We start from the raw sequence: 13796 nt of genomic DNA on the forward strand, positions 1-13796 counted from the left end.
CTAGGATGCAAATACTTAATTTTAGAAAACACTTATAGGGGTTTATTCACAGAATATCAGTCCAACAACAATTCTAGCTGGATAGCAATATCACTGACGTGGGGGATTTCCCAAATTAAGATATTTCGGCCTAACCTTTGAAATTCCTTCAGCAATTCGCAACACGCTGTTTTAAAAATAGTAAACTAACAATGCTGTGTTGTGGGTTTCTTGATTTATGTGTGCGACTCTTCTGCAGGTCATTTCCAATGTAATGGGTTAAATAAATGATCTCCCACTAAATTTTCTACACTAGAGAATTGCATGGAAAAATGACTCAATGGGGAAGGAGGTGCACACTGCCACCATGTGTTGATTTATGGGTATGGCATTATAAAATGATGACATTAAAAAGTTCGAATGCCATTTCTTTTCAGGAGACTGTCAGCCAGATTTGATTTAAACATCACTCAGTAGAATTGCAGCATCTGTTAATTGCTTAACCGTGCCTGACTGCAACATGGATATTACACTTTAGAAAATAAAACCCAGCATTTCTCAAAGCCATTCCCAGTGAAACAGTCAGCGTTTAACCTGTGAAGTCTAAAATAAGAGAATAACCGAAATAATTAATTGTCTAATTTAAAGATCATCTGTGGCTGTCTGCTAAATGGCTGATTAATATCGCAAAGAACAAACCAAAGAAACCAAATAAAAAAAAAAAAAATTAAATAAACCCCCTCAAACTAAATTTCCTGTGCAGCGCTACGGAATGTGATGGCGCTATATAAATAAAAAAATAAATAATAATAATATGTGAACATTCACTTTCTATGGAACTTGTTCCTCCATTCTATGTTACATTGTATATAGGAGAGAGATTATCTTCTGGCTAATGCTCAGATGCTGCCTTGCAGCAATAGGAGTTGTAATTCTCAATTTTTTAACTCTCCATCCATGTATGTGGAAAATGAAGCATTAAAATGTGATAATAAATACTGTGATCAGGGGTATATACATAGACTGATTGCAGTCATGGGAATCTATTGAGCATTTACACCTGTCTAATATGATAAGGACTGAACAACACAATCCATAAACCCCATCCAGAGAGGAGTTTGTGGGTTGGAAAAACCCATTTGTGAACCAGAATGAGAGGATGGTGACTGGTGGACCTCTTCCTGGTGGACCTCTTTGCACCTGATCATTATCGATCTCAATGTCAACCATATTTGGTGGCAGTGATTGGCTAAGAGCATCAGCAGACATGCATAGACAATCAACGTTGTCCACAAATAGACACAATTGATATTGCTAATGTGGAAGGTTAACTACATTCGTAGTATTATGTGTTTAATAAATCCTGTGAAATATATGTATGGGTGTATGGAAAAATGAAGGGTAACCGGCTCAGATGATCGCAGGTGAAGTGTCTATGACAAGTGAACTATTTATTGGGTCTTGGTGGAGGTGCTATGGCAATGAATTAAAAAAGGTGCCTTCTACTTAATGTATGTGGTAGATAGTACCAGTGAAGGTGGGGTTAGCGACAGAACTACGACACCGGAGCCCACATGCTGAGGGCGCATGCACGTAGGACAACCCAATGGCATTGTGCCTTCAGGGTTCAGGCCCCTTTAATAAAATAGTGAAAGCCAGTCGTGGTCACTTTCTCCAAACTAACAGACCCAGCCACACAAAAGGGAGAGGATAGAGAGGAGGGGAACACAGCCTATGTCTCCCAGAAGCTTCCACCAGCTGACTGGACCCCATGGACAGTGGCGTACATACCGCAGTCGCAGGGGTCGCGGCTGCAACCGGCCCGGCCCACCAGAGGGCCCGCCCGCCCTGCGACCCGGTATGTCCGCCAGTGTGGCCAGCCCTTTTCTCCTGGGGGTCCCAGGAGCTGACCACCTCAGGGCCCCCGAGGCTGGCCCTGGTGTTGGCGGTGCGCGCGAGGTAGCACTCTCCCCTGAGCGCTCTCTGCCCAGCTCCCTCGCGCACCGCACTAATGCCGGAGCCGGAATATGAGTGCTCCCTCGTGCGCCCACAGGACCAGCCGCCGGGCAGCCCCACTGGACCCCAGGGAATCCCCTCAGCACTCCCAAACGTAGGAGGCTTGGGGATCACATTTTAAAAACAACGTGTGTGCGTTTGTGTGTTAGTATTAGAGTGTGTGTGTTAGTGTTAGTTTTTGTGTCAGTGTGTGTGTTACTGTGTGTGTGTTAGTTTGTGTGTGTCTGTTTATTGAGTGTGTGTCTGCTAGTGAGTGTCAGTGTGTGTGTCAGTAAGTGTGTCAGTGAGTGTGTTACTGTATGTGTCTGTTACTGAGTGTGTTAGTTTGTGTGTGTCTGTTAGTGAGTCTGTTTGGTGTCTGTTAGTGAGTGTGTGTTTGTCAGTGAGAGTGTATGTTTTGTAAGTGAGTGTGTATGTGTGTCTGTCAGTGAGTGTGTATGTATGTCAGCACTTACCTTTTTCCAGCGCTGGACTCCCTTGGCACTGGGGATCCCTCCGCCACGATCCGCCTCTCAGCTCCAAATGTGCATGTGCGGCAAGGGCCGCACGCGCATTCAAACCGCCCATAGGAAAGCATTACTCACTGCTTTCCTATGGACGTTAAGCGTCCTATGGACGTTCAGCGTCTTCTCAGCGTCTTCTCACTGACGTTCAGCGTCTTCTCACCATGTGTTGTTGTGTGTACGCCACTGCCCATAGAAGCCACCTTTTTGCACCCAAAAGATAGGAAAAAGGAAGGTGGCTATAAAATGTACATTTCGGATGTGTGCTTGTGTATTAGTATGTGTGCCGTCTCTCTGTGTGTCTGTATGTGTATCTGCGTATCTATCTTTGTGTCTGTATGTGTATTTGTGTGTCTATATGTGTATCTGTGTGTGAATTTGAGTGTCTATGTATCCATCTGTGTGTCTGTATGTCTATCTGTGTGTCTGTATGTGTATATGAATGTTTATCTGTGTGTCTGTATGTGTATCTCTATGTCTGTATGATTTTCACAGTGAGAATCGCGGAAGCGCCTCTAGCGGCTGTCAGTAAGACTGGAGGCTGGATTATACCTCAGTGAAACATAGCAGTTTCTCTGAAACTGCTATGTTTTCAGCTGCAGAGTTAAAACTAGAGGGACCTGGCTCCCAGACCACTATATTGAGCTGATGTGATCTGGGTGTCTGTAGTGGTCCTTTAATTGTATGTGTATCTGCATGCACTGGGGTACATACCCGCCACCATGTGTTGTCGTGTGTATGCCACTGCCCATAGAAGCCACCTTTTTTCACCCAAAAGATAGGAAAAAGGAAGGTGGCTATAAAATGTACATTTCGGATGTGTGTTTGTGTATTAGTATGTGTGCCGTCTCTCTGTGTGTCTGTATGTGTATCTGCGTATCTATCTTTGTGTCTGTATGTGTATTTGTGTGTCTATATGTGTATCTGTGTGTGAATTTGAGTGTCTATGTATCCATCTGTGTGTCTGTATGTGTATCTGTGTGTCTGTATGTGTATATGAATGTTTATCTGTGTGTCTGTATGTGTATCTCTATGTCTGTATGTGTATCTGTGTGTCTGTGTATTTGTCTGTGCGAGTCTGTGTATCTACATGTCTGTATCTGTGTATGTGTTTCAGTATTTGTATCTGTGTGTCTGTGTATCTGCATGTGTATCTGTGTGTTTGTATCTGGAGGTGTGTCAGTGTGTATCAGTGTATGTGTGTGGCATTTTATATATATATATATATATATATATATATATGCATTCAGCTCAGCATTAAAATACCAACACTACATTCCTAGATTCAAACATCAACACTACAAACACACACACTTCTACAATCAAAGGCAAACACTACACACAAGTAAACCACTGCTTTCAAATGGTAACAGTACATAAAAACAAAACACTACAAATAAATACACTCCTACATTAACACAGGGCCCTCTTTACGTTTCGCCACTAGGGTTAGTTAAGGGTCCCCACCAAACAGCAACTGAAGATAAATTATAAAATGTTACAATATCAGTAACTCTGTGACTGTCAGCCTTTATTCCATCCAGCAGATTCCTTTTGAACGGGATAAATAATAACAGTCATAACGTTTCTGGTGTTGCGGAAGATTTTATGATTCTGTCTTGAAATATTCATTTTTAACCAGGGTTGGAAAACATTTCTTTAGAGTTTGCAAACTTCATCTCTCACCATGATTAATCTGCTTAACCCCTTAAGGACCAAACTTCTGTAATAAAAGGGAATCATGACATGTCACACATGTCATGTCTCCTTAAGGGGTTAAAAGGACACTATAGTCACCTGAAGAACTTTAGCTTAACCCCTTAAGACTGCAGCCAAATGTACAAGTTGTGAACAGAACAAAACGTAAACAAAACCTGGCATTTGCGCTATATGTCTGTCCAACCGTAATTCACCTCTTTCATAGTAAATGCATCCACCCTTATTATATATCATTTTATTCAGGGGAAACAGGGCTTTCATTTAACATCAAATATTTAGGTATGGAACATAATTTGATATAAAAAAAATATAAAAAATGGGAGGAAAAAAAATATTTTTTATTTTTTTTAGTTCTATGTGACATTTTAACTGTGGATGTCAAAATACTGTTTGCTTTTACTGCAATACAATACACATATTTGTATTCAGCGATGTCTCACGTGTAAAACAGTACCCCCTATGTACAGGTTTTATGGTGTTTTGGGAAGTTACAGGGTCAAATATAGCGTGTTACATTTGAAATTGAAATTCGCCAGATAGGTTACGTTGCTTTTGAGACTGTATAGTAGCCCAGGAATTAAATTTACACCCATAATGGCATACCATTTGCAATAGTAGACAACCCAAGGTATTGCAAATGGGGTATGTCCAGTCTTTTTTAGTAGCCATTTGGTCACAAACACTGGCCAAAGTTAGCGTTAGTATTTGTTTGTGTGTGAAAAATGCAAAAAACGCCAATTTTGGCCAGTGTTTGTGACTAAGTGGCTGCTAAAAAAGTCTGGACATACCCCATTTGCAATACCTTGGGTTGTCTACTATTGCAAATGGTATGCCATCATAGGGGTAATTTTCATTCTTGGGCTACCATAGGGTCACAAAGGCAACGTAAGCAATCTGGCGAATTTTAATGTGAAAAAAATCAAACACAAGCCTGTAACTTTTGAAAACACCATAAAACCTGTACATGTGGGGTACTGTTGTACTCGGGAGACTTCACTCAACACAAATATTTGTGTTTCAAAACAGTAAAAAGTATTGCAGCAATAATATCGTCCGTGTAAGTGCTGTTTGTGCGTGAAAAATGCAGAAAACGTCACTTTTACTGGCGATATCATCGTTGTAATACATTTTACTGTTTTGAAACACTAATATTTGTGTTCAGCGAAGTCTCCCGAGTACAACAGTAACCCCCATGTACAGGTTTTATGGTGTCTTGGAAAGTTATAGGGTTAAATATAGTGCTAGCAAATTAAATTCCCTATACTTTTGGCATGGGTTGTCAGGCAGGTCCCGCTAATTGTAATTAATTAGGATACCTAATTATGTAAAATTATTACATAAATATATGTGTAGAATTAATATATGTATATATATATATATATATATATATATATATATATATATACATATGTGTATATATACGTATATATATAATTTTTTTTTATATTTTTATTTATATATAGGTATATATATAGAGATATATACGTATATATGTATGTATATAGATATATATATTATTTCGTTCTACGTGTATTTTGATATAAATATATATATATTAATATCACAATACAGTTAGAACGAAATAACACACATCTATATATTTTTTAATTATTTATTTTTAAATATTTTTTTAATTTAATTTTTTTTACCTATTTACATCTTTTTTTATATTATATATAAATATATATAACAATATTTATATATATATTTAATCAGTATCAGTCTACGTGTAATTTGATATTAATATATATATATATATATATATATATATATATATTAATATTTAAATACACTTCGTGTATGTGTAAATGTGTGTGTGTGTGTATGTGTATATATACACTTAGATCATATATATATATAATATATATGATCTAAGTATATTTTATTTGTAACTGTAATTTTTTTTATTTATTTTTTAACTAATATTTTATTTTTTTCACAGGAGAGGGGCAGAGACAGTGTCAGCCAGTGATTTCACATCACTGGCTGACACACAGGATCAGTGATCACAGTGACTGCCTGTCACTGTGATCACCTCCTGCAGATTGGGTAATTGACCACAGGGGGGAGTGAGTGCCTGGGTGGTACAAGCACTCCCCCCTTCCAATCTGCAGGGGGATCATTGTGCCAGTTACATGTGTCAGCCTATAGGCTGACACATGTAACACTGATCGCAGTGACAGGCTGTCACTGCGATCAGAGCGCTCTGAGATCGCAGTGACAGCTTGTCACTGCGATCTCAGACTTAGCAGATTGCGGTCACTGACCCCAGGGGGACTGCCTGGGGGGCCAGGTAAGTCCCCCGACCGCGATCTGCACAAGGGGAAAGCCGCTGGCCACGTGTGTCAGCCGATTTGAAATCGTCTGACACACGCTGAATACTGATCGCAGTGACAGCCTGCCACTGCGATCAGAGACTGCAGATCGCGGTCACCAGCCACAGGGGGGGTTGCCTGGGGGGCCAGGCATCCCCCCCGACCACGATCTGCAGCGGGCGATTAGCGCCGGCCACGTGGGCGCCCATTATAGCGAGGACGTACAATTACGCCCGCCGGCGTTTAGAGCCGGCTCCTGCAGGGCGTAATAATACGTCCTCCGGATTTAAGGGGTTAATGAAGCCGTTTTGGTGTATAGAACATGCCCCTGCAGCCTCACTGCTCAATCCTCTGACATTTAGGAGTTAAATCCCTTTGTTTATGAACCCTAGTCACACCTCCCTGCATGTGACTTGCACAGCCTTCCATAAACACTTCCTGTAAAGAGAGCCCTATTTAGGCTTTCTTTATTGCAAGTTCTGTTTAATTAAGATTTTCTTATCCCCTGCTATGTTAATAGCTTGCTAGACCCTGCAAGAGCCTCCTGTATGTGATTAAAGTTCAATTTAGAGATTGAGATACAATTATTTAAGGTAAATTACATCTGTTTGAAAGTGAAACCAGTTTTTTTTTTCATGCAGGCTCTGTCAATCATAGCCAGGGGAGGTGTGGCAATGGCTGCATAAACAGAAACAAAGTGATTGAACTCCTAAATGACAGTGAATTGAGCAGTGAAATTGCAGGGGAATGATCTATACACTAAAACTGCTTTATTTAGCTAAAGTAATTTAGGTGACTATAGTGTTCCTTTATATATAAACCAGCATTAGGTGTTCATGGCCCTGGGCGCGGGACACCACCTCAACTATTACCAGAAGTTAATAAGAAGGACTTACCGTTAGCTGTCCTGTGAGCTACAATGGTTATGGTGCTTGGCTTTCTCCTCTTTAGAAGCAGTGTTCATCTGGGTAAAATTCTACATTTTAAAAGCGCGGCCGTTCTGTATTTTATAATACGTAATCTAAATCTCTGACTCTTCTCCGCGTCTTATTGTTGATATCATAATAAAATTGCATTCTTTGAGTACATTTTTTTTTCTTTATTTTTAAAATTATTTTATACAAATGTTAAAAATGCCAGAATGAAACTCTTGCTGTACAGGCACAGAGAGTACATAAAAAATACACATTTCAATAATAAAAAAACAACATAGATTAAACATAAAAAAACACATAAAGGTATAAAACAATGACAAAGTACAGTTACATTTGTAAAAAAAAAACAAAAAAACAAAAAATACATATTCTAGGAATTGGAGGTGGAGATGTTGCAACATTTGATAACTAGGAGAGAATTTACTAGTAGAAGCAAACTTCTGCAAGACGTATACACACTTTGGTTTAAGAAAAGCCTGGCATTAAATGGAGATTATTAGGATTGATGAGTTCAAATATGGCCCTATGGATGGAATGTTTGATGGAACATTGATTTTGCGATACCTAAACATGCATGAGGAACTAATAGCATTATGGGAAGATGGTAGAACACATCAGAAAGAGCTTTGGTGGCAATCATACTTCCTATTCATATCTACTACATGTTTGACCCCAGCAAGCAATCCAAGAGCATTTATTGGGTTCGAGGGAGAAAAGGTACTCTCACTATCAAAAAAGTGTTATCCCTTTGACAGGGGGATGTTTTATAATGTAGATCTGAATTAAAATAATCTATATAGTCCCCAGAGGTGGATATGTAAATGGAAGCAGCCTGCACCAAAGTGCAATCAACCCCCAATGTCAACTTATACCTTAACTTCATGGTAAACTCAAAGCTCCAATACATTAATAGGGCAAGAGTTGCGAAAGCAAGGAATGGATGGGACTACGTTGACTAGAGCAGGTGTAGGCAACCTTCGGGCGCCGAATGTTGTGTAATGCATCTCCCCTGATGTTTTGCCAGCATCATGTCTGCAAGAGGCTTATGGGAGACATTGGCCACAATATCTAGAGTGCCGTAGGTTGTCTATCCCTGGACCAGAGAGTTAAAGGATCTACAAGAGTTTTCGGATAATACAACGTGCATCCCCATTTATATATATTACATTATGTAATTATTGGAGAAGGCTCTCAGTAGGTTTTAAACATTTAACCCACACAACAGTTAGCATTTTAGGATTTTATATGTTGAGTATAATCATGATTATTCACCAAAAAAAAGTAAAATGTCAGGAATTCAAAGTGAATTACATTTTTTTTTTGTCTGTAATAGTAATTCCTCAATTCTTTGTTTTCATTTTAGCAATTTGTGGCCTAAAAGGTGAAATTCACAATTAAGCGAAAAACCCTGTTATCTAGCAATAGTAAAATAATGAAAATTCCTATATTGGTTATTCCTAAGATTGAGATTGAGCTGATGTCCTTCATTTTGAGGCTTTATGTCAGATTTCTCCTACTTTTCAATATTTAGTACATTTCTCCATAACTACTTAAAAAAGGTTGCTTAAAAAAAAATAAAAAATAAAAAATCACAAATGTATTTTTTGTATAAATTAATAATTAAATGTATAGTTATCTGATGCTTTGATACTATTACAGCATTATACTTATTCAATTCATTTATTTTTTTATGCCTTTCAAAACTACATCTAGTAGAGATAAAAGGACTGAAAAAGATACAAAGTTAATACTGAAGTTGTTAAAGGCAATACATAGATGATATGGAGGTGGGGCATAAGAAGATCTGGGAGTGGCTTGAATATAAATGAACAAGATTTACATTAGCCACTCCCACTTCCCTTAAATGAAGCCACTTATGAATTTAAAAATATGCCCTTATATTCTTTATTCTCTCCAATTTTATTTTGAGGGGGTAAAATAGGCAGAATATAATTTCAAGTAATTGTTTGAAAACATACAAACATATCCCTGAGGATGTAACTAAATATAATAAAATATAAAGTGTTAATAATGGTTAGAGTTTAAAGAGAAAATATTTGGTGCAGTTCTAGAATGAAGGAAAGGAATGTTCATTCTGAAAAATACTGTTTTTACAGTACAACTAGAACCCATTATACAGTGATGGTTATTTATTTACATAAGAATATATCTACATTAGATGTTTGAGCGAGAATCTGGCACTTAAAAGTGTTACTATCTTATGTCTATAACATAAGATTTTTTTTAATGTTTTTTTTTCATTTAAAGGGACACTCCACTGATCAAAAAAATAAAAAATAAATGAAAAAAAACAAGAAGAATATTTAGTACATATACGCCAAATGAAAACTTGCATGCGCTTAATTATGCATTTTTTATTGTGGGCATAGCTAATGACAGCTTGCAAAATCTGCTGATCTCTTGTCTGCAGCATTTGCCAACCCTCCCCTTTTAACCCAACCCCGCCCAGACTTTCTGTGGCTGTCCAATCACGGACTTCCCAATGCAGTTCAATGAGATGTCTTTGGACAATTCCCTGCCTCTTGAGTTTAGCTCCACTGAGCTAACCAACCCAGGAAGTAACAGAGCCTTTTTCTGATTAACAGCCAGGGGTGTAACAAGGTTAATTAATAAAAGTGCCAATTTCAATTGAAATCTTCACTTTCTGTAAAATAAAAAAAAGAGAACACACTCTTCACACATAATTCACTTCAGCAAGCTAAATTGCCTTAGGTGTGTGGAGTGTCCCTTTAAATAATAATACATACAGTAATATTTTAATTTTCAGTATGAATTTGCCTTTGTCTTAAGATAAAATGTATTATTCTCTAGTGGGGAATAATGTAAATGCTGTATATTTATGATTACCCCACATTGATAACTTATAAAATAAGTGTTCCTTATATCCTCTCTTTTTAAAACAAAAACACACTGCCCAATACCAGGCACTCTCTGCCAGGCAGCAGTTACTCTCTCGTTCATATAATCTGTCCAAATGAACTTTGGTCCAATCCGAAGGGTTCTTCACTACACTCAGGCAATCAGATGAATCCAATACTTCTCTTAGAGAAGTATTGAAATGCAGAATGTGAAGACTTTTAATTAAACACTTCAAAATGAAGTGCCTCTAGAGGTGACAGCTGCTACAGTCATCCTTAGCGACAAATGTAAACACTGCAGTTTCTCGCAAATGTCAATGTTTAGATTTGTCAGCCTGCAGGGACAGGGTCTAAGCATAAAAAACACTATATTAAGATGACAATTTTCCTTTTCTTATGCCCCTCGCATTTTAATAATAATACTTCCCTTCTTGCCACTTGTCCTTGTTTATATATAATGTATTTTTTTTTTATCTTTCTCAGTATGTAGTGCTGCCATTTTGTTTTCCTCTGTTAATTATATCTACGGGATGCCCTTCTGTGAGATATTGTATATGGAGGGATTGTGGGTAAATTCGGGGTAGCCACCGAAATGGCGCTTTGTTTTAGCTCCGCACATTGCTGTAGATTGCCAAAGATTACACTTCCCATAAGAAAATGAGTCCCTACTTTTTCTTATGTAAAACTAAAAAAATAAGATGAATTAAAAAAAATTATAAAATAATTAGGAGGAATACAGGGGAAAAAAAATAAAAAAAGGATTGATTGTAAACAACACCTGCATATCCACTTTAACCTATCTTAGTGAATTAGGCTTACCCCTTTATAACGTGACATGATGAGTTTCAAATGGATTAAAGATTAGACAGTTTTAAAATATGTGTACCAGGTTTTATCATCAACTTGGTAAAAGAACATCGGAAATTGGAATAAGAATGCATTCTATGAAACAAGGCTATACTGATGATTAAAATGAACCATACTAGTGGTCTTATGTCTCATTGTGTGTTTCAGAGGTGGTATTAATAAGGAAAATCTTCCAGCTGTTCCAGGCCATACAGATCTGCAAGCATCTTAAATCTGGGGCCCCAATCATTCAACACATCGTAATCTATATCAGAGTCTGAAGAGCCAGATTCAAGCGAACTGAGAGATTCCACTATCGATTCTGACCCCTCATAGCCAAATATGTGTAGGGTGTCATAGGGTAGACCTTCTCCATCATTATCTGCTTCATCCTTCTTCACTTCGATCACGTATGACATGTCTCCATTGTTGGCCGGTATCTGGAGCTGGGGGTAGGCCATGGGACGAGGCTCTTTCTCGCTCTTTTGTCTGACCACATTTCTGCGCACAGAATTAAGAACCGATACATCATAACTGTTGGTATCCATCTCTCCTCCTCCCTCCTCATCATAGGTGACCAACTGCTCGTGGATCTCGGCTACATTTTTCCCTAAAATGTTGGTTTTTGTCTTCTGTGTTTTTCTTAAGATAAATATTATGGCCACTGAAGGAGAAAACATAGATAATCATGTAAGAAGTGAGTATTATCTTCTATCTACAAATAGTCATCAATATATTCATTGACTTTTTAAGGACACCTACTGGGACATCAAACATTAGATTTCCCCCGTGGCTCTCTGTGGAATTGCAAATAAAAAAAAGTAAGACCATATTTCTATCCCCCTTAGGCTTCTCCTATACATATTGAAAATAATGCCATCAAATTATTTATAATACTAAAATATATAAAGATCAACACATGTGACTTAAGATAAAATAAACGTTGATCCCTCGAAAATAACCCTGATAGCTAAGCTGTTCATTATTTATTGTTTTAAATATAACATTTTATACTTAATCATAAAAATGACTGTAGCTATGTTTGCAAGAATGACATCACATACTCCCAGTGTGAGTATTGGATATAGCACTTGGATCACACAAGCTGTTTCTGCTACTGTAGCATACAGAGACAGCTTGCTCCCAGATGGACACCAAGGACAGTGCTGCAACCCTTCTGCTCTCATTTCCCCAGATCCCTCTTTGTCTGTCTAATGTGAGCGTCAGGAGATGAGATGGATAATATTTTATCTGTGAATCTGTGTCTGTTTGTGGAAGTGTATATGACTGACCAGTTGTATATGTATGTGAGAGTGAGTTATGTGTTTATGTTTATGAGTGTGTGGTTAGCTGTGTATGTGACTGTGTGTTTATTTATAAATGGATGACTGAATAAGTTACTAGTCAGGTGATAAAGTGTTGAAAGACTCACTGATCAGATATGCTGAAGAGTGTGTAGGCATTGCACTGGCTATGGTGGTATACATCTGCCATTTTACCAAGTGCAATGCATTCCAACCTGAATAGTAATGACAGGCAGAGTCCACCAGGTAACCATATTTGGAGGGTATGTGAAAAATATTTATTTCCCAGCATCCAAAGCCAGGTCCCTCTTGAGCTGCAATGAAGTTTAATTTCCTTACATATCCTTTCAATTTTGGATTGCAATGACAGGCAGTGAATGCTGTGGATGGCTTAGTCCAAGGATCGCAGCCTATCATTGTTGCTCACCTACAACAGAGTGGCCAGGATCTTGGAGCTGGGACAGCCCAATTTTTTGTCAAACTGGTAACAAATGGTTTGTCAAAACTATAGAGGGAACATCTAAAGACCTCTTGCATCATAACCAACGCTATCAACTGTAGTAGTTATGATACTTGGGGTATAACCTTAAGCCCCAAACTTCACCTAAAACTCGGGGTACCCTTGAACCAACCAGAGTGTATTCAGAAAATACTTAACAATGGAAACTCTGGTTTATTAAGTGAACTTTACCCTTACTGGGTGAGTTACCCTTACCTTGGTTCATTGATCAAACAAGGGAAATAAAAATGCACAGTCATTTTAACCTTGACTCTTACCCAATAACAAGACAATCAAGCACACAAATATAATCGCGAGCATCGTGCCAGACACTGCGGTCTGTTTGGCGACCTCTTCGCAATATGTGTATTCCCCTTTCTCATTGCATTTGCAGACTCCAATGGTGAGGGTGTTGGTACTACTCATTTCAGGTTTCCCATTGTCAGAAATCACAATTGGCAAATAGTGAACTTTTGCTAAGTCTAGGTTAAATTCTCCATATTTTACCAGAACGCTTGCTGTGTTATCTGGAGGAAAAGAGAGCGTTATAAACAAATGAAACTTTAGTAACATTTGACATAAGATAAAGACATTTTAGATAGATAGACTGAGTGAATGATTAAAATAATAAAATAATATTTTGTTCCACCTTGGAATGTCTTAGCAAGTTTGGAATATACAGTTTGCAGTTTGGGCATTTCAAACTATGCCGTCCCAGATGTTGCTAAATTACAACTTCCATTATTCTTTGTCCAGCTTTAGCACTCAAAGAATTCTGGGAGTTGTAGTCCATCAACATCT

The 13796-nt window shown here is 38.1% G+C and overlaps 1 protein-coding gene across 1 annotated transcript in view; it reads right to left on the reverse strand.

The window, feature by feature from the left end:
* Positions 1–9344: 9344 nt before the first annotated feature.
* CDH5 (cadherin 5) overlaps positions 9345–13796 on the reverse strand; it is a 47688-nt gene continuing 43236 nt past the window's right edge. The window contains exons 11-12 of the mRNA XM_063438261.1: positions 13274–13522; positions 9345–11856 (exon numbers count right to left, since the gene is read on the reverse strand). Coding sequence (XP_063294331.1) covers positions 11369–11856; positions 13274–13522 — 737 coding nt within the window. The 3' untranslated portion in view covers positions 9345–11368. The remainder of the gene's footprint in view (positions 11857–13273; positions 13523–13796) is intronic.

This window comes from Pelobates fuscus, chromosome 12 (genome assembly GCF_036172605.1).
Source record: "Pelobates fuscus isolate aPelFus1 chromosome 12, aPelFus1.pri, whole genome shotgun sequence".
NCBI classification, from domain to species: domain Eukaryota; kingdom Metazoa; phylum Chordata; class Amphibia; order Anura; family Pelobatidae; genus Pelobates; species Pelobates fuscus.